The 22,754-nt window shown below is 27.7% G+C and overlaps 2 protein-coding genes across 3 annotated transcripts in view; one reads left to right on the top strand and one right to left on the bottom strand.

Annotated features, from left to right (window-relative positions):
• The first annotated feature begins 546 nt into the window (after positions 1-546).
• On the top strand, positions 547-7,181 carry LOC100199523 (forkhead box protein N4). The gene is made up of 4 exons (XM_065792399.1): positions 547-1,372; positions 4,169-4,211; positions 4,638-4,824; positions 5,667-7,181. The coding sequence occupies exons 1-4, from the start codon at positions 759-761 to the stop codon at positions 6,062-6,064; spliced, it is 1,242 nt and encodes a 413-aa protein (XP_065648471.1). The 5' UTR covers positions 547-758; the 3' UTR covers positions 6,065-7,181.
• Positions 7,182-19,717: 12,536 nt separating this feature from the next.
• Positions 19,718-22,754, bottom strand: part of LOC100211428 (mitochondrial potassium channel ATP-binding subunit) — a 64,926-nt gene continuing 61,889 nt past the window's right edge. For both annotated transcript variants that reach the window (XR_010637406.1, XM_065792400.1), the window contains exon 14: positions 19,718-19,957. Coding sequence is in view for 1 of the 2 variants with exons in the window: in XM_065792400.1 (XP_065648472.1) it covers positions 19,874-19,957 (84 nt within the window). In the remaining variant the exon portion in view is untranslated. The remainder of the gene's footprint in view (positions 19,958-22,754) is intronic.

Raw genomic sequence — 22,754 nt, 5'->3', positions numbered from 1 at the left:
AAGTAACTAGTTGTCATTCCTGATTAATGTATAAAATTAAATTGAAAAGTGCGTCGTTTTTAGACGTCATTACAAAACGAACTTTTTTGAAGTAATTATACGGTCGAAGTATGTGTACACTTTAGTTTGTCAAAAAAAAAAAAAGGGTTTTTTTTAGTTTTTTATCATTAAAATTGAGTTTTTAATCGTAATGGAGCAAAACTGTTTTAATTTATATTTTAAATAAAAAATATAATTCACGGTGTCAATATAGTTGAAAAATAAATAGGATAAATAAAAAGAAAAAATGAAATTAGCTAAAAAAGTTCAATTTCAATGATTTGGTTAAACATATCTATATGGAAAACAAGTTTTGAAGCACAAAATATTTTAAACAGAAAAACCATTAAACTGCATGTAGATTGCAACGTTTCCTTTTTGAGATCTTTGATATCACCTGTCGTTGAACAATTTAAACAACCCAATCATAACTGTTTCAAAAACTCTTCTACCAATCAAATTTAATCGATTTTATATTGAGCGCAATGAAGCGCAGCGAAACGAAATGTAAACGTCCATTTAAGTAACCTTGCGAATACCTATCTGAATGCAGCAAAGGGGTGCTAGAATTATTACATTGTAAATGTAAACAAAACTCAGCAAATAAAGATGACAACTCTAAAAACTAAGAAGGGATAGAAGAACAAGCTCAAGAAAATAATAATAAAAATTGTACATATTAGTGAGTTAAAGTAGGTTTTAGGAATTAATTCAATAAAATGTTTAACCAATATCAAACCAGTAGCTTGAGTGATCTAGACTCTATTAGTGTGCACGACATAGATTTTGATCTCGGATCAACAAATAACTGCTATGGTCAGTTTACATATGGGGATTACCTGCAAGAACTGCAAGAACTAGAACAGGGTCGTACTCCAATGAAAATGGATCGCCATTCTTTACCGAGAAATTTAACAAACTTACACTGGCTTCATAACGTTGGAATGCAAGCAGACCAACAGCAGCAAATTAGACAAGAGCCCATTTCACTCATGGTAGATCCTAACACAAACATGCCTGTTCAGTTTTCTGCCAATCGCTCTGCTATACACGCTATGCAATCTCAAAACATTACTTTCATGAGTCTGGCTCAAACTCACGCAATGTCCCAGCAGCAGCAGCAACAGCAGAATCTCTATCAACGTCACGATTTGCACCAACAGAACATTTTGCAACATCAAAAGTATGCGCACGACAAAAATAAAGAAAATGGCAGCCCTGGTGCAAAAATATTTCCTAAACCAGTATTCTCATATTCTTGTCTAATAGCTATGGCGTTGCGAAACAGTGATCAAGGAAGCCTACCCGTTAGTGAAATTTACAAGTATATGCAGTGAGTTTTGTTTTTATTTCTACTTGTTTTCTTTATATGTTTCTATATTTTTTCCTCAATTTTCATAACGAAAACAAATTTATTGAATTCAATAAACGCTAAGAAGTTAATTGGTTTAAATTCTTTTGCAAAAACCAAGAAACCTTTTTTTGTTGTTCTTTTTTTTGTTTTTTGTTTACTTTATTTAAAATGCTTTTTAATAAAGTTTGATAGCATAAAACTAAAAAAGTTATACTTAATATAATATAAATATAACTTTTTAAAACTACATTATAAGAAAAAAAAAAAAAAAAATATATATATATATATATATATATATATATATATATATATATATATATATATAGTGCCGGTTTTAGCACTACCAGCGCCTGGGCGAGATTTCTATATATATATATATATATATATATATATATATATATATATATATATATATATATATATATATATATATATATATATATATATATATATATATATATATATATATATATATATATATATATATATATATATATATATATATATATATATATATACATATATATATATATATATATATATATATATATATATATATATATATATATATATATATATATAATATATACTGATTTTAACATCTTTATGAGTTACTTATTTGAAATATCTAAACTGTTACTTGAGTTTGCAAATAAATAAATTATAAATTATTACGTTTTTTATAAATTATGCCTGATATAATTAAACAACCACGTGACGTGATAAAAACAACAGCGCACAAGTAAGCATGAGAACTATTTAAAAGAAATTTTGTAGAAAATTTTCAAATTTTTTGTAGAAAACTTTAAACCCTTCAAATTTTTATTTATCATTTTATTTACAACAAATGCAACTTTTGTTTTCGCAAACACAATTGTTTACACTGAAAGTAATCAAAACGCCGTTTCATAAAATTAAAAATCACAAAACTAAAAGATCAATTAAAGAGCTTAGTGCTAAAAGTACTTAAGTCACAAAATAAATGTTTTAAGTAAGTCTGCTTTGATCAGTCATTTTATATCCTTATTTTGAACTGTTATATCTCTGATCAAGTTATATTTTCTTATAACATTTATTTGTGACTTAAGTACTTTTAGCACGTTTCTAACAGCATTTAAACTAGAGGCGTTTTGTTTTGCTTCAGTTTTAGTTGCTAATATTTTTTTTATATGCATATATTTATTGCTATTAATCTTCTTAAATCTTTACAGCAGTGAGTTAAACGAAGAAATATAATTGGCCTAATAAAGTTTTCAAAAAACACATTCATTTATAATCACAAATCAAGTATCAATCCAAAATTTCAACTTACTATATATATTCATCATTAAAGTAACACTTTTTAACTTTTGAATTTAAATTCTTTTTTTTAATTTTAAGTGTATTTTGGCTCAAACAGTTGGAGCCAACTTTAAAAAAAGAGTTGAAAAGTAGCTCATTCTGATTTAATCGATATCAGCTTGATAGTTAATAATGCTGAGTGTATGTTGTTTTTCTTACGTTGCGTTTTTCATTTGTCTGAAAAATAATTTCATTTGTAAAGTTTCAAATGTTGCAAAGGTTTTTAAAAGCTTTTGTTTCTACTAGTTTGAGAATAAAAATATCAGCATTTAATTTTTTGTTTAGTGTAAAACTAATTGTTCATCAGGTTGAGGTATTTAAGAAATTCACGACTCTCACTAAACATTTTAATACTTTTTATTTAGTTAGCATTCTCACAGTAAAAAAATTTTTCGCTATTGCTTTGAATGCGTTTTTAAAAAATAAAGTTTAAGTTTGAAATCGATACTTGATTTATGCTTATAATTGAATAGATTATTTAAAAATTTTAGTAAGCCAACTAAATTTATACATCTACGTTCAACTGCTGTAAAGGTTAAAGAAGTTTATTAGCAATAAAGTTATATATCTCCATCAATCGTCTGAGATGAATATTAGCAATATAGTTATTTATCTCCATCAATCTGAGATGAATACCAAAGCACAATCTGTGTCAAGTAGAACAGCATTTTCTTCTACTGAGACTTTCTATTCCCATTTTTATTGGTTGCAGCCAAATTGTTATGCTAACTTTTAAACTGTTAAACATGTTCGATTACTAAATTGTACTCTATAAAATCATCACGATCTTATCACAGAGCACCGCAGATAAACATTCAACTAGGAAGTTCACGCCTTCATCTATACTAATGCAGCTTATCTGGCCAGAGCCTCCACTGAATTTTAGCCTTTTTGGTTTGAGCCAAAGTTCAATTTGGTTTGAACCAACATTCTTTGGTTTGAGCCAACATTTAAATATCGCCTATTTGTACATGGATAAACTCGAACTTTTGTTATCTCAACCTATTTGTACATGGATTATCTCGAACTTTTGTTATCTCAAGCTGTACTTTATTAAACTAAAAGCAGGAAAAAAAAATTTATTTTGTATGAAAGGAACATTTGTTTAGTTAAACAGGTTTCCTTGGTCCCTTGGAGGTTTGAATTACCATAATTTAATTGAATTTTTAAATAACGTTCACGGGTATTACACAGCTGATATTCAATACCACTAAAATACCCAAATTTTTATATAACAAATGCTCCATCGATGATACTGTTTATGATGTATTTTTTATCTATAAATTAATATTTTTCACTTTAATTTTGTTTTATATAATTATATGTCAGTTTATTATTTTTATTATATATATATATATATATATATATATATATATATCATATAGAGATTTTCCTGCTGTTAAAACCTAAATTCTTTTTTGGATAAATTTTTAGATCTCGATTTCCGTATTTTAAAACTGCACCCGACGGATGGAAGGTTAATTTTTTTAATTTATACTGTGATTTTGTCGTTTATAGTTACTTTATTGCGATATCTAAATATTTATAAATACAATTTAAAATATATTTATTTTAATTTATATAATCTGTCTGTTTTACACAAGATCTAAAAATTGACTGAGTTTATATAAATAAAAATATCTAAACATGCTAAAACTTTAAACTAACTTCTGAGCTCTGAAATTAATTTAAAAAACAGTTTAAAAACCTAATATAAAAAGCAACGCTAGCTTTTTTTCTAGATGTTGAAAGTTCGTGTTTTTTTTTTGTTTTTTTTCCCAACTGCTTTGAAATTTTTTTCTTTTTTTTTCTTGTTGCTGCTATGAATATTTTTTTTTCTTTTTAATTAAATTTTTTAAAACAGTTTTATTTTATGCTTATAAAATTAGACATCTTTATTTAGAACTCGGTTCGTCACAATCTATCATTAAATAAGGCTTTTTGTAAACTGGAAAGACCTGATGGCACATCACAAAGAAAAGGTTGCTTGTGGTCGCTTAAACCAGAAAAAAAAGACCAACTTAGAAGGGAAATTCGAAAATGGAAGAAAAAGCACCCTGAAGCTATCAAAGCCAGTATGGCTAATCCAGGTTAGTATAATATAAAAAGAAAATTTTTAAAAACTAAAAGTATTTAAAATTAATTTTTTAAACACTTTATATACACTTGATTTATTTCATTAAATCAACATTATTACATACTGTTGATTTAATGAAAGCTTTAAACTATAAAATAATGTCGACTAATAGTTATTGTTTCCAATAAACAGGTTTGGAAAGATAACCTATGAATCTATTTTTTATTTATAATATCACTTTAAAGCATCCTAATCAGTATTATCCGCCATGATGCGGTGATCGCAACTTTTAGAAACGGCCGTTCTAACCATAAAAACAGCATAAAAACAATCGGTGAGAAAACCATCAAAAAACGTCCAGATTAAATTGAAAAAATTCTGAAGTGTGTTATAAAATCTTTTATACCAGACTTCAGAATTTTTTCGTAATACTTTTAATAAACTTTTTGCAACTAAAAAAAAATTATTTTGGTTCTTAATTTATTTTAAAACCATGAAATTATCTAAAATGTAAAATTTAAGTTTCAAAACCATCAATGTAGTATATAAAGTTTAAGTTATAGTTTTCAAAACAATTACAATATAAAAAAAGTAAAATATTGATTTGAAAACCATATAATATAAAAATTTTTTTTAATAATTTTAAAAAATAAGTCAACTTGGGTCGTTCTATTATAAAAACATTTCAACTTGCATTACTGGTATTTAATGTCACTTGCATTGCTGGCATTGCATTATTGGAAAACAAAACATAATTAAAATAAACTATTGCGTCACTTAAATATTTAGCGTGGTTATAAAAAGAACTAAGTTTATTAAAACAAAAACATTTTATTTGCTTTTAAAACTTTTTAGATGACTTGAGTATTTCTAGTGATTCATGTGATGACGATTCTATGGAAGATTCCAAAATTCAGTCTCCTGAACATACCGTACCTGAAAGTGCACTAGACATGCCACCATCAACACCCCTACTGGACGACACAGTTAAGGATGAACCGGTAGACGAAGTAGCAGTAGAAGATGTCGCAAAAGAACTTTTTGGTAGTGATCTATTATTTAATCATGACGATCTCCAGGCTGATGAATTCTGGAATGAACTTATGGATACTAATATGCTCAGTTCACACGATCGAAAATACTTGAGCGAAGACATTGTTGAACTTGAAAGTTCAGTAAAGATTGAACCTTTGTCACCTTCCACAAATTTTTTTAGTTCAGCAATACATCAGCCAACGTTAGCAAGTTTTTGAAAAAAAAACAAAGTTATCGTTTTGAGGCGTTAGTACGTTAAATGGTTTTTTAATTTATTTTTCTTTTGTGATTTTACAAAAAATTTGTTCAACTTTCCGTTTGTTTCTGCTGTTGTGCTGCGCTTAACCCGCATGTGTGCACAAACTATATACCATGCGTTATTATAAATACATGCAAATATCATGCTTATTGTTTTCTGTCGTTATGTATACGCGTTACATACTTTTGTGTTACAATTTTATGTGTTTCTAATTGTCTTTTCTACACTAAAATATTCATTATAAATAGTCAGGAACATCATGTTACTATGGAAATTGTTCTTTTTCAAGTTTTTAGTTTTTTTACTAATCCAAGAAGCATTTTTTAGATCTTATTAAGTTTTTTATCTCCTGAATTTTTTTAAATTAGACTTGTATTTTTTAAATTTGTATTTAATTTTGCGATAACTATGCGATAATTTGTACTAAGATGTTTGCCAATTCTTTTACAGTCTTTCTTGTTCAAAAAGTAAATTTTTCAAAAGTAGTCTATAAAAAAAAAGGCATTTTTAAATTGCTTCGAATTTTCGATGTTGTTAAATATATTTTGTACATATATAAATAGCTTTATACTAAAATTTTTAGATCAAAACATACATTCTAAATTACTTTTGTGTTCTAAATTTGTCTTCATTAAAATCAAGTTTTTTTAGTAAGAACAATAGAGGATTATGCTTATTTAAATTGTTCAAATTTTTTTTCGGTTTTTAAGTTTCAAATCTTAATCTTTCCTTCATTATTGATTCTCAGCTGTTTGTTTGTTTTTTTTAATTGAATAAACTTTGTAAATGAAAACTTAATTTCTTATCTAGCATTTTCACTTTTCTTTTGGTGTAAGACGTCTAATTGTTGCAGCTCAATAAATATCTTGTTTGCCTCGCTTATTTTATTATTACGATTTATGATTATTTTGTTATTATTATCAGATTATTCTTATGAGATTCTTATTATGAGATTATTCTTATGAGATTATTATTATGAGATTATTATTATGAGATTCCTATTATCAGATTATAAATTTTTTTTTATAACAATATTTGTAAATATTAAAATTTAAGAGAATTTTTGAAGAATGAAACTATTTTGATTACCTTTTAGCAGCCCGTGTGCAATTTTTAACAAGTGCAGTCTTTATACTATAACCTAAACCCAATAAACAAAATCCAAAAATTGTTGCTAAAAAATTTTTTGCTGCAGTTACTCATTAAAACATACTTCAGATCTAAAAGTACTTACAAAAGATCTAATAAACTTAACATGGTACTAACCAAATAAAGGTTACAAGAGGCCTCAATATTGATAAAATCATGGAATTATTTGCTAATATCCGAACCAAAAAGTAACTATTCAATAATCCTAGCCGTCCTAAAATATTTCTAAATAATAACAAAAAAATATTGAAAACAACAAATTCTCCACTTTACAGCTTCAAATTTGCTATTCATCGTAATAATTAATGTTGCAAGGTGGAACTTTATCACAGTGCAGAAACTCAAGAAAATTACAAACAACCTAATCTAGCTTGCTTCAAGTTGACACAGACGTGTAAAATAATCATACGGCGCCTAAATAATGTCAATATTTTGCAAAAACATAAAGTAAGGGATCATCCATAAATTATGTTACGCGTTAGGAAAGGGAAGGGGTGAGTAATTTTGTGACAACTCATACGGAACTTGTTACTAAAGAGTTACGATGTTGTGACGAGGTGGGGGAAGATGGTCTGAAAAGGTCAAAAATTGCGTGACTTTATTTGTGGACGACCCCCGAAAGCGGGTCAAATGAAATAGTTAAAAGTTTGAATTCTTTTTCTTTTTTTTTTACAGGAAAAAGTTTTTTTTTTAATTTCTAGAGAACTTTAAAGTATATTTAGATAAAATAATAATAATAAGGTGTATTTAAATAAAATAATTTTTTTTATTAATTTTTTTAAGAATCTTTGTTTAATTAAAAAAAAACTATTTAATTCTGCCCTCATCTTTGGGAAGAATATGAGAATAAAAATGAAAGAAGTATGCAAATAAATGGGTAATTAAAAGAATGCTCAATTAATAAATGCAATCAGTGATAACAATTAAAAAAACAACCAATAATAACAATTAAAAAAACAACTATATGATAAAGAAAACATTTTTATTTATGAGATCATGAATACTTCGCTACTATTTCTTGCGTGCAAGAAGCGGCCTTGAGTGATGAAGTATTGGCAACGGCTCTGATGCTGAACTAATAACTCCACTGGTTGATGAAAAGCTTGTACCCAGTCTTTCCCCGGTGTACCGTTGGCAAACAGATGAGATTGACCTTGGTGTTACAAATAGTCGGTAACAAAAGTGATGATTATTAAAAGTTCTACCAAAGCCCGATGGGATAATTTGATGAGTGTATTTACCAGATTTGATTCAAATTGTTGCGGCAATCTTGTGTTTGACCCATTGCCAATTATTTCACCTATGCCGCTGACATGCCTATATAAAGTTGCTGCTAGTATGCTGAATGATTTAGCAGCTTTGTTGAGTTAAAGTTTGCCACTTTTTATTTTAGTCACTGCAAGCGCAGCTAGGTCTTCGGTGTGTGATATTTTTTTTTTATTACGTTCAAGTTTTTTTGAGGCATATTTTATGTCAGTTTGAAAATAATTAATTAATAAAATCCCTATTGACCAAGCTAATAATTGGCGTATTTCATAGAACACTGTATTTCACTGTTTTCGTTTTTACTATTTCATTTAATCCTCTATTCACTCGCATTTACCCTACTTTTTATTATTTAAAAAAGCATGATGTGCCACATGATGTGCCACATGATGTGCCATAGCCTACTTAAATTACTTTTATTTGATAAGATATGATACTAATATTTTATAAGATTTTTATAACGAAAAATTTTATAGAAAAGGAAATAAGCAACAGTATTCAAAATAAATTAAAGAAAGAAAAAAGTAATTTTTTTTTAGCGCATAAAATAATCGAAAGACAAAACCAAACAAAAAAAATAATCAAAGAAATCAAGAATTTAAGAAAAGAAGTTTAAAACAAAAAGAATGTAAACTAAGAAACTAATTTTTTTATATAGTTTTATGTTTTTAGTTAATGTTTAGCTAATCTCAATGGTTTAACAACCTTGGAAAACAACTGTTAGACTTCTTCACGCACACCTCAATCAATGGTTTCATTGACAAGAGTTGAAGCAAAACTAGTCACCTTGTTGTTTATTGCATTAGCCTGACATATCTGACTGAAGAGATCCTCCTTCTATGGAAAGTATTTCCTGATCATTTGGTCAAACTTGGTTTGCAATATTGACTCAAAAAATCTCTAAAATAGTGGATTAGCTTGTACAATGGTCTTCCTTTTTGAATCTATTGAAGTTTTCCAAGCCTATTGGAAGCAATATTAAACATGCTAAAAAGTTTGGAAATGTGGTCCTCGAGCCTATTTTTTCTGGACCACAATGTACAGATATGGATCTCATCTTACTAATGGAATGAGATATTGGCGTTGTTAATTGTTTGTTCAGAGAAATGAATGATGTCTGGTGACATCAAAAGCATCACAAGACCCAGCAGCACTTTACATACAGGTAAAAACATGTCACGGAGGTCAATTAGCAGACAATCAATGTCACAGATTGTTAAACAATATGGATCTTCTTTAACGAATTACAGATTAAGATTTAGCCTTAGAAGTTTTTTTATTTTTATCCTTGCCATTTATACATTTTGCATACGTAACAATCTTTAAATGGCAAAATATATATAGGAAAAAAATAAAGCATTTTCACAGAAAATTTGAAGGCTAGTTTGCTTACAAGTTTTCTGTGAACTGTGTATGAAAAATGAAGCATTGATTATGTTTTTATTTTTTCGATAAGTTTTTTAAATTGCTGTTAATAATATTTTTAGTTTAGAAGTTCATTTATAATAATTTCAGATAATATTAAAATATGTATTTATTTAAACTTTTTATTGTGTAAATTTCATTTATGGAATAATTACACATAATAAAAGTATTTTATTAAACCAATTTAAAATCAATTAACAAACATTTCAATATTCTAATCAATAGTAAACTATCATTTGTTATTGATTGCTAAATACAAAGTCTAATTTTGACTTATGATATTATACCTAACCGCGATGAGCACATCGTTGAAAAACATTTCGCATTCTTCATTAACAGCACGTCAACTTGCTGCACAAGCAGGTGATAGCAGGTGCGACTGATAGCTTATGTACAATTCACCAAGTTATTCATGATGCTATTCACGTTTGATGTAAAATTTAACAAAAACCACCATTAATTAAATAACAGCTGTTTGATTGATTATATTTAGCAAAGGACCACGTAACAAAAATTTAACAGAAGAAATAAAAGCTAAAAAATATTTTTATGACATGAACCATTTGCCATTGGTTATAAAAACTATGTTTGCCATTGGTTATAAAAACTATGTTTGTCAACAAGAAAAAGCATTTGTACAGCTAGCAAAGTTAAGATAGCAAAAGTTTATTTCAACGCACATGAAAATAAACATTTTTACATTTAAACATTAAACAACGCCAATGAGATCAAAAATTTTAACATCGCAAACTAAGACTTAGACCTAAATATTAATGAGAGACAGTTAGAATATTTTGTTAGGATGACTAGATGCCCCGATTTTCCGGTATGGTCTAAATTCTAGGTAAACTGTTTCGGCCATAATTTAACATTTTCCATCTTACAAAATTTTTTATTTAAATTATTCTGCTTATATTGTCTAAAACATATAGGTTTGTTATTTATGTTTATTAACAGGGCTCCTACGTCGATTTAAAAGAAGCCATTTTTAAATAAACTTTTATTAAAAAAAGTGCAAAAGTTATAACGGTAACTTTTTTAAACTACACTATGTAGCAAGTTTTCACTTTTGTTCTGTGTTGGGTTGAAAGTGTGTTTTCCTAACCCGTTAGGTCTAGAATAGAAAGGAAACTGCTGTTATTCTAGAAAAACTTCGGTTCTGTGACCAAGACAATGAAATTTTGGAAAATTGCGTGTTTTCGATAAAACTTTTGATTTGCTTTCAATACCGAGCAAAAAATATTCCTAAACTGCTAGAGTAGTCAAGATGTTTTTACAACTCTCCTAAACACTCTAAACGTTCAAGAAACTTCCAGAACTTTCGAAAAACTCTCAGGGCTTTTCTAGAACGCTCTTGAACGTTCCAATAGTAGCTGTACAAGTATAAAAGCACAGGTGTCTCGAACCAAGATTCCAATTCGTGTTATTGCGGACTGAAAGAATAACAATTCGTAGTTAAAGAGAAATTATTTATTTGATATGGCATTAAGAGGTTTTTTGTATCGAGTTGATTTATTCTGCTATGTATACGGATAATTCATAAAAACTAGAGCGAAAAAGTATTCCGTGGAAGCAAGCTGTATAAAGTGCTGGGCCTACAAGACATACTTCGGCGTGTCGGTCGGGGACCAAGAGAATTCTTGGGCACCGCATCTCACATGCGAATATTGCAAGAAAACATTTGAAGATAAACTGAACAGTTGCTTCTCCCTTAAATGTGTTTTAATTTATTTTCATAAAATTTCAACGCTTTAGATCTAGTTCATTTCAAGGAGTTGTAATTTACAAAGTTTTGCCATAAGTCGTGTACTGTAGGCAAATATGTTCCATCTTGATGTTGTTCCATATTTTGAAGTTTCATGTCCTCAAATTATTATAATTCTTATGTATTATAATGAGCTATGTTGCAGGTAGGCACATAGGAGAGAAGTGAGCCATGAAGCTTGCTATCCCGCGAATTCGGAAAAAGCTGACGGACGTATTAATAATTTCACAGTCATTTATAATTAGCTTTTTTAGAAAAAAACTAAAATTCCTATCTTTTCTACTTATAACCTCATTTATTATGCTCCAAGTTTTTTGTCATTTTTGTATTTTTGTAATTAACTATATAATAAAAACTTTTTGAGCGCTTCACAATCATCACAAAAAGACGGTTATAGTTATTATTGTTTCATTCTTAAAAGTTCTTTTTAATAAACTTTTCAAACGATCGTTGTTTTTTTTGGGAAGAATTGATGGTTCCCGGTGTTATCTAGGGATTTTGTAGAGTTTTTGTTTTAATAAATTTAGTTGTTATTGGGCATGCTTTATTGCAGTGAACCACGTCTGGATTATTTTTTTCTTTTTTTTTTGAATTTTCATGCTGTTTTCTATACAATGTTCTTATAAACGAAGATATTGTTGGCTTAGCATAGGAACAGCCACAAACAGTCATTAAGACTAATCTAAATTAGCGTCTGTTATTGACCGATGTTTTTGCGTACCGAAGTACTACTAAAGCGCTGAGTTGGCGGTGGCATGATTTGAACTCGCATCGTTCAACAGTCCGGGTTTTAATCTTTCGTTTGACGCTCTAACCAACTGAGCTATTCTGCCACGTTAATACCACTTTCACTGATTAGTAACTAATAACACTTTTACTGATCAGAATTAATAAGCAGATTCTTTGAAGTTAATATTGAAAACAATCTTTTCTTTCTTTTTTTAAAACCAAATTCATTATTATTAATATTCTATTTTAAAACAGGGTAATTCCGTGTCAAAACAACAACAAAAATTCAAAATAATAACCCATTATCTCGAAATGACTTAATTTTTGCAACAAAGATACTTAACTACGCTAAAAAAGAATTGTCAAAATTTGTTTGAAACAAATCGGATTATTTTAGAAGTTATGCTCGTATAAAATTCAAAACTTAGTAACATTTTTACTTAGCATGCTCCTCTAGCAACGTCCTTAGTAACAAGTAAATGTCGATACATACGTTGTTATCTTAACTATATTATGTCATAACTTAAAATTTTCCACATATTATAAGATGCTAAAACATAAATTTATACTAAGAAATAATAATTTTCTATATTTAATAATAAACCAATGAGAGCAAATCGGTGTTTTTAATAAAATTTAAAAGTAAACATGCTTACTATAAGAAGAATTACAGAAAATGTTATGATCTATATATTTCCAAACTTCGTATTCTTAAAGTATATATAAATACCTTTAAAAAAAAAACTAAGCTGTTTTTTGACTTGCTAATCTAAAAAATTTTATTTTTATTTTATTTTTGATTGGAAGTATATGGAGATTGAGACAGAAGATTGATAAGTATTTATGTTTAGGCACAACCAGAAAGTAAGAGTTCTTACTTATGTGTAAAACTACAATATACATATTTAATAAACTCAATTAAAAAAATTTAAATTTTAAAAATAGGTATTTTCACTCAGAGCTAGTCAAAAAATAAGAGGTATTTTCACTTAGGTGTAAAACTGCAATACCCATGATATGCATGTCCATAAATAAACTCAATTTTAAATATCAAAACACATTAATTCTTTGAATTCCATGTTTTTATGAATTGACAAATTTTTATACAAATTAGTGAACTTCAAATATTCCTTTGAATTTCTTTGAACGGTAAAACAAAACAAAATTAGGTAATTTTTTTTAACAAATGCAAAATACTATTATTTACATTTCATAGACATGCAAACAGTCGATTCTACGTAATAATTGATATAATGAAGCAAGCAAATGTCTTTTAAGATTCAAGGGCCATTTTGGTGCATAAATTTAAATTCCACACCAAATTTGCACATCACCTTTCATATCACAATTTTTAAACTTGTAAGTCAAACTAGGCATAGTGTCATCACTGCAGTATTTCATCTTAACTTCATTTTGACATACAGGAATAAATTTATGAAAGTCTCTTGTTCTTGGTACTGTTCATCTCAATATAATAACTGCAAAAATGTTTTTTCAGTTTTTATATTGAGATGAACAGCCATCAGAAAAGTAGATCACGTTTACAATGCTGGGTATCTTTTGCCTCAGATTATTGATAATTAATTTTTGCACTTCGTAAACCATTGGTACATCATGATTATTATCATCTGATAAAATGAAGTGGAATGCAACACTTGATTTTCTTTATAGTACACAACTACTGGATGAAATGTGCACTAAAGATTATTCCAATGGAAACCTTGTACTTCATCCTGCACAACAAAACTATAGTTTTCTGCAAAATCTCCTAGAATTATTGCGCTATTTGATGGCAGTTCTTCTTTAAGATTTTTTAAATATTCAGATTGGCATTTAGAAATATATGAATGCGCTGTTAGCTTGACTAGTTTTTCCATCACCATATTTACATAATCTGGTATGCTTTCAAGCTGCATAACTTAATCTGACCTATCAGTAGTAACCCATTGGTTAAATTTGATAGTATCTTCTTCCTCAAACTGCCCTATTAGTACGAACAACTTTTCTTATAATTTTTTGGACAATGTGTACACCGATGTAACATCCATTCTTTGTTTTGTATATCACAAACAATAAATTTATATAGTTCATGGTAATTAACTTTTATGGGTAACAGAATTAACTTCATATTTTGATGGTAGATACAAACGCACACAGAATGGGTTCCTGATGAGTTTGACAAAACACTATTTAGGTCTTAAAACACAAAACTTGGAAAAAACTAACTTTACATGTGGATATAGAATTTTAAATGAGACAAATAACTTTTTTAAGCTTGATAAAAGTAGTTGCTTTTGCATATAAACTTTCCAACTAACACTTACAAAATCTTTTTGACCAGGCATCTGGCGAGAGTTTTCACCATCTTTATAAAAATTTTTCACTAAAATATTTATTTGATCAGGCAGCATTTTACCTCGCTTAGTTTGTGGAACTGCAAAAACTCCTTCCTTCTTTACTTAAGATCTAGATTTTATTATAAGATACTTTGAAACACCAAAATACTCACTAGCTGCTTCAATGGACCATTCTTGTGGGCATAAAGTCGATACTTGAATTTTGTCCCTAAATGAACAGCATTTTTCAAGTTAACTTTTATCAAAACTAACATTTTTTCGAACTGAACACTTTTTTTTTAAATCAAGAATATATTCATTATTAAAAACTTACACTTTAATTTTTTTTACCCAATACTCATACGATTTGCAAACGGCGTGTCACCAGTCAAGCTTCCTTGAAGCTTGACTGGTGACACGCCAATTATACTGAGACAATCAGAAAGTTCTTGTCTGTTTTTATTTATATCAGCCTCTTGTTAAACATTGTATACGTTTTTTTTATTTATACTTAAATTTGTGTAATCATCAGCAGTATTAATGTTATCATTATTAATTTCAGTTGAAGCTTTTAATTTGACTAAGCAATTTGTACACATTTTTTGACTAGGTACAATATTGAACCTGTTGTTTAAAGCTATGGTTTTTAACGTGATTTCTATGACAGATGCTAAATTTAAAAAAATAACTTAATAAAATAAAATGTGCCTAGTATTAATAAACATAAAGAACTTAAAATTATGACATAGTAGGATTTATAAAAAACTTTATAACAAGCTTTACTAACCTTTGCACGGTCTTTTGTGAACTAACAGCGGATCACAGCATTTATTCTGAAACACAGGGAATTTCTCAAGATAGAACTTTTGATTATGAAAGCATAAGTCAATAATCAAAACAGGAGAAACACCAGACCTCAGCGCAACTAAACTTTGCTCATCTGGAGCTAAATCTTGAAAAACGTTTATTTCAATGTGGTTTGTAAACGTTAACTTGTGACAATTTGATTTTAAAATCAATCCAACAGAGCATTGTGATGTTCCAGCCATTATAAAAATATTTAATTTCAGTATTTTATTTTTCTAAACTTAACATAAAATAAGTAATAATTTCTCACATGAGTATTATAATCCAAACTCAAATGTTAGAACCAATTCCTCCATTTAATTAATCAAAGAAGAAACCAGAAATTCATTTTTATTTACTAAATAACTAAATAAGTGAAATCATAACTATGATTACATTTATTTAGTTTAAAATAAAAATAAAAATGAATTTCTGGTTTCTTGTTTAATTAATTAAATGGAGCAATTGGTTTTAACATTTGAGTATTAATAATAATACTTATCAGAGAAATTTTTTTTTTTGTGAGAAATTATTTTAGTTATAATCTCTATATGGAGATTATAACCAAAACGGTAAATAAAAATACAAAAATAAAATTGCAAAAATAAAACAATAATAAAATAGATACGTGCATTAAAAAACAGTGAAATAATTTTTGCCTCTTATAGGTATTTATATATAAACTATTATTGTAAAGATTTAAAATGAATAGATCAATACCTTTTCTGCAATTAATCTTAAACTAGACATGTTTACTGAAAAATTATTGTTAAAAACCCAGTTTGCATTTCAAATTTTTTAATCAACTTTAAGATCTTATAACTTTAAGTAATGATTTTTGATTTCTTCCTTCAAAAGTTTTTATACCTATTAAATTTTGTAAACGTATGGTTAATGTAACTGTGGATACTTTAACATTTTAATGATGCTATAAACGTTGCTAAGAGCGCGGAGAATAAAAAAATGTAAAAAATCTCAAATTTCAAAGACCCACAACTCTTAAAATAATGAAATTGGCTCCAAATTATTTTTGATTATTTCTAACAACACTATTATCTACATTTGTGCCAAAAATCAAGTATTCCTGAGATGGTGGGTTATTTCGACTTGTTGTTTTGACATGGAATTACCCGTCAGAGTTTTATCCATTTCATTTTCAATATATATTCCCGATAGAAGCTCTTTTTTTATAGTGGCTCTATTATTTTTTTAAATTAAATTTTTAGTTTACTTAAAGGTTATTCACCTTCGGCTACAGGCACTGGCATTGCGTTAAAAAATTAGAATTAGAATACATAAAGTGTGGAAAATACGCTAAAGACCCTTTGAATATATTTGCTTGAGAAAACCTAAAGTTTTCCACAAGTGAAAAATGAAGACTACTATAAACTATTAAGATGCGAAATATCTTCCATTGTCTTTTATTTGTCTTTTAATTTACAAGCTTTAATTTGGTCTTGATCATTCAACCAGAAAAATGAGAATCTTAGAGAAACAGTTTTTACAGTTCCAGCTTTGTTTAATTATAATTAAATATTTTAGTTACAACAAAAAAACTAAAAGTACTCGGCTTGACTACACTCGAAGAACGCAGTGACCTGATACAGCAATACAAAAATGCTTATCATTTACAATCAAAATTGGGACTGTGAAAACCGTTTCTTTGAGATTCTTATTCTATTAGAAGAATGATCAAGAACTGGTTGTCGCATAAGCTAATTAGTAATTAGCTTATGCGACAACCAACTTGGATTACCTTGCACTTCTAAACGTTAAAATCATAAAGGAGTTAGGCGAAAAATTTACAGCACTATGGATGTCCGCTCACAAATTTTCATTTTCAAGAAAGTCGCTTGGTATTGATATCTTATATAATCTTGCCATCATCACCGTATAGTTTGGTATGGTTATAACGCAGTTTGGAAAATCATTGACAAAAAGTACAAATAGCAGTGATGGAAGAATTGATTCTTGAGGGTGTAACTCTCTGTTAAATGCTTTGGCAAAGTCGGTAAAATATGTCAACCAGGTGTCCCCGGTAAACTGCATCCTTTAAAATATTACGAGATTCAATCAGGTATTTAAGGCAGCCTCTGTGGTGTACAAATCCACTTTTATATTAAATTGTGCACTATGTTTTATACTCTTATCTATGATAACTCTCTCCGTCACTGCCGATATAGGCGAGAAACACCAGCTTGTAGTTATAAGTCTTGACTTTTTTTTTCCTTTTTGAGGATAAGCGTGACATTTGATTTGTGTAGAGATTTTAACTCTCCTTAGGAAGTTATTGCAAATACTTGCAAACAAAAACCTTAGCAAATAAAATTAATTATTTTGGTTTTTTTTTTTTTAACTTTTTAAATATTTAAAATCGTGGTATTTCAGAATAATTATTATTACATTTATGAGATTTATGAATAAAGTGTTTTGTTTGGAAAAGACCTAGTGTCTACTTCAGTATCACCAACATGAAAATCAGTCAAATTTTTTGTCCCCACCAACCAAAAAAGGAGATAAATTATTTAAAACTATATTTCTTTGGTAATATAAACAAAAAAAAAATAATTTTTATGCACATCACTTAATAAATTAAGTTTATAACTCATCAATACAAATAATTTTACTTTTTTATAAAAAAAATCTTGTTTCTTCTTTTGTCTTTTCTTTTCTAGCGCCCGGGGTACTTGAAATAAACAAGTAAAAACTATTATGAAAAATACTTTTCATAATAGTTTTTTCTTGTTTATTTCAGTCTGCAAAGAATAATGGATTGGAATCATGATACTATAGAGGTACAAACTTCATACAACAAATTGATTTTTTATTAGTAGAAAAAAATTTTCTGGTCACCACTATAGTAAGATACTTTAATTCATTTTTACAGGTGTGAACTTTATTTTTATTTTACAATTCATTTCAACGGGTGTGAAAGTATAGAGAACTGACTCAGATTGTTCTCCTAAAATATTTATAATTTATAGCTATAAAAAACTATATAATATAATAAATAAACATGCGTTAACGTTCAATAATAAAAAAAAACTATCGGTTTAAAACTATTTATTACCGGTAAATTAAATTAATCCGGAAAAAAAACCCAGTTTTCTAAACATTTGCGTAATTTTTTAATAGTAAAAATAATTATGACGTCCTATGTAAAAATTACTTCAATATTATTCGTCTCGGATTATTAACATATTTCCTTGCTTAGTGCGACAATAGATTATTTGACCATTGATCGAGAAATCAAATCTGACGATTTTCAAACAATCATTACAATAGTAGAGATGTCAGACATGATACTTATTTGGAAAAATTCAAGTAATCTTCAATCTTTCAAAAAAACTCAATTATTTAAAGCATCTTAGCAACCAAAAACTTACCCCAACCAAAGAAAAGTTCAGCGCAATTTTAGTTCAGATAATTTAAATGATTTTACAAAGATAATGCTTCTAGTAGCAAAGGCTATAATTATAACAAACAAACTATAATTATGCAATAAATAGCGAACTAAAAGCAATAATAAAAAGCTAACAAATTTTCTTTGTTAGGGTAGATAATCGAAACTTCACAATGGGCGCTAAATTCAGAAAAGTAAGAAATTAACTAAGTTAATTCCACTCTTAGGTAAACTTCTTTGCTTCTCTACACTATTTATTAATAATAAGTTGTTTTTATTGCAAATTTTAAAATTATTTTTCACACTACAAGTCGTGTTTTGTATATGGCTTTTTTTTGCTTGTGGGTTAAAAACCGACATTTTTAGTCGAAATTTTGTTGCATTTTAGAATGATTTCTAAGTAAATGATTTTTAAATGTTTTGATATTTTTTAGTTTAGCTTCTATCTTTTGAATGAATTCAATTAGTTATTTCTCCGCGGAACATAAAAAAAATTTTATCTTCGAAAAATAACTTTTTTGATCATTTTCAAGGTGTTTTGTATTGCAACCAAAGAGTGAGTTTAGTGATAAAAGAAAAACTGTTTAAAATAACATTTTTTAATTCAAATAAATTGATATAATTAGATCATTTTTCCCCTAGTGCATTTGAACTAAATAAAATTATCTACTAATTAAAAGAATGAAAACTAGGTAGGTAGAAAACTATAATACAACACATATAACTAAAGTATAACAAGTTTTTATAGAGAAAACTCTGCAGCTCAATGAAATAGAAAACTAATGGAATTTCCACTCAATAAAATTCTTAAGTATATAAAACTTGTTGAGTTGAAAACTAAACGAAGCTCTAAAGTCTTTCTGATGCATCCTGATTTCGAACTAACTCCGCATACAAACCATTTTTCTGTATCAGTTCTTTATGAGTTCCGATCTAAAATAAAATTTTAAGATTTTCTTTTATTATCACATCACATTTTTATGTTAGATTTTATTTATGATTTATGTTAGATTTCCGAGTTCCGAACTAAAATAAAATTTTCGTGTATTTATCACATCACATTTTTAATTTAGATTTCAGTTAAATTTTGTAAATCATTTTAATTAAAACGATGTAGCAAGAAAGATAGGAAACGATGAATAAAGCATATATTATAAGATGTTAAACATAACATGTTAAAACATAATTTGGATCAATCTTTTTATTTATATTAAAAAAAAATTATGAGTTGATAACAAAAGATAAAAGTAGCTTGATTTCAATTATACCTCAACTTTAGTAATATATTTTAGGTAAGTGAACTGTTACCTTTGTTTTAAATCATAATTCTCTAACAGTTGAAATACAATTGCTAATTTCTGAACCTTGCTAATTGTCTCAAAATAAGGTTACCATTATTCAGTTTTTAATGTAGGAGAGCGCAGTGAAAACCTCAATTTTAATAAGTTACGCACTGTGCGCTCCTATGCAAAGACTAAGGCACTTTGAACCATATCTCAAAAGTTAAGCTTAAAATTTAAGTAAAATTTGTAAGTGCATTCAATATATAAAAAGCTATTAAAAAATTCTGTCATCTAATTTTCTTCTTAACAGTGTTTTTATTTTACTTTTTTATATTGTATTAGCTATAAAAACACAATTCTTTTTGATCTTATCCTACCTGAGTCTAACTGTCAAAGAAAATTTCTTACATTAAAAATATTTTTCAAACAAAATAAAATCTTATTAAAAAAAATTAATCCATAACGATATTATTATCATAGGTTTATAAAATATTTCTTTTGAATGAAATTTTTTGTTTAACCAAAACAAATAAAACTATCATTTTATGGTTAAACCTGAATAACACCTGTTTTGTTAGAAATTATATAGAAAATTTTGTTTTCTTTACGAATTACTTAATATTTTGTCATCTCTGCGGAAATCAATTCGCATATGTTAATTAACCAGTTAAAAGCTGGAATGCCTGAAGATTTCAGCTACAAAACCTATTATATTTATATGGGTTTTTAACATTACACTCCAATATGTCTTTACAACCAGAAAAAGGTTAAAAAATAGATTTTCTCTCGGATTGCATAATAATTAATTTACTTTAAACGTACGATGCCTAACATTTTAGACGAAATTCATTTAATGATAAATAACACTAGCGCAACCAGTTTGCCAACCAATTTTTCATATGAAAGTTATACATAACACAAATCTCTCTAACTAGAACGAAACAGACACTGCTAAAATGAAAACAGTTCTTAGGGACACTGCTAACATGAAGGAAGATCTCAGTATTGATAAATGTTTTGAAATTTACTTCAAAGTAGACAACTTTTTACTATTTAAATCTTAATGTTGAATAAAAATACAGATTTTTATTGAAGAATTTTTTATCAAGCTTATTGACTTTTTTTTACTAGTTATTTTCACTGAGGTTCTTCTATATTCACACTAATTCATAGTACAAAATTTTAAATTTGGAAAACTTTATTATAGTCTAAACGCAATGGAGTTAATGTTGACGGATTTTGGTATAAAAAAAACGAGCAGGGAAGTTTATTTGGTAATTTAGAGAAGGAAAATTAAAAAAAAAAAAATTGAAAGTTTGTCTTGGGCTCGTAAGCACCAGAGATTTCTTCCAAATAATATATCTAAATCAATCTCTCTCTCTCTTTATTTATATATATATATATATATATATATATATATATATATATATATATATATATATATATATATATATATATATATATATATATATATATATATATATATATATATATATATATATATATATATATAGTACTGTGAATATGTTTTAGACCACTTACATTTTTTCAAAATAATCTCTCTCTCTCTCTCTCTCTCTATATATATATAGATATATATATTTAAAAAAAAAATCTTCCTTTCAACAAGGCTGCAAGCAACCACTAATTAAAGTTTAAAGTTACTGGAAGAGAAGAGATGAAGATTGTAGAGCAAGATAACGATTGGCAGACGACTTTAAGGATTGCAAATTGTATGAATCAGAAAAGCAAGATGAAGGAAGTGAATTCCAAAGAGCTGATGTTCGAGGAAAAAAACTAGAAGAATAAGCATTTTTGGAGCACTTAGGAACAGTCACAGAAAAAGGATGACACAAAATTGAATGACGAGTAACACAAGAATGAATTTTAGTAGATAGCACAAGAGACACTAGCTCTTTAGAGCAGTGCCCATTATAGTATTTGTAGAAAAGAGAAAGAGAAGCAACATTACCACAATGTGATAATGGTTGGAGATTGGTTGCAAGAGCAGGTCCAATTATGTTTACAATGCGTTTTTGCACCTTGTTTAAAAGAGAAAGGATATCATTAGAAGATACGCCCCAGATATGGCAACAGTATTCCATACAAGACCGGATTTGAGATTTAAAGAGATAGAGAATAGAATCTGAAGTAAGAAAATATCGAGCTCTATAAAGAGATGCAACATTAGCAGATGCTAATTTTGCAACTGATTTGATATATGGTTCCCAAGAAATATTAGAAGTAAGAGCAATCAGAGAGTGTTGGTTTCGTATCGTGGTTTGATATATGGTTCCCAAGAAAGATTGGAAGTAAGAGTTAATCCTAGAAGATGAAGAGTAGATGACTCATCAAGTACATCACCGTTCATAAATATAGGAAAATCTAAATTATTGCGATAACAATCAGCTGAAAAAAGTTTTATCTGTATTGAAGTTCACCAGCCA

Source organism: Hydra vulgaris, chromosome 03 (genome assembly GCF_038396675.1).
Source record: "Hydra vulgaris chromosome 03, alternate assembly HydraT2T_AEP".
NCBI classification, from domain to species: Eukaryota; Metazoa; Cnidaria; class Hydrozoa; order Anthoathecata; family Hydridae; genus Hydra; species Hydra vulgaris.
The sequence above is the reverse complement of the archived record's forward strand: the minus strand, read 5'-3'. Positions and strand labels throughout refer to the sequence as shown.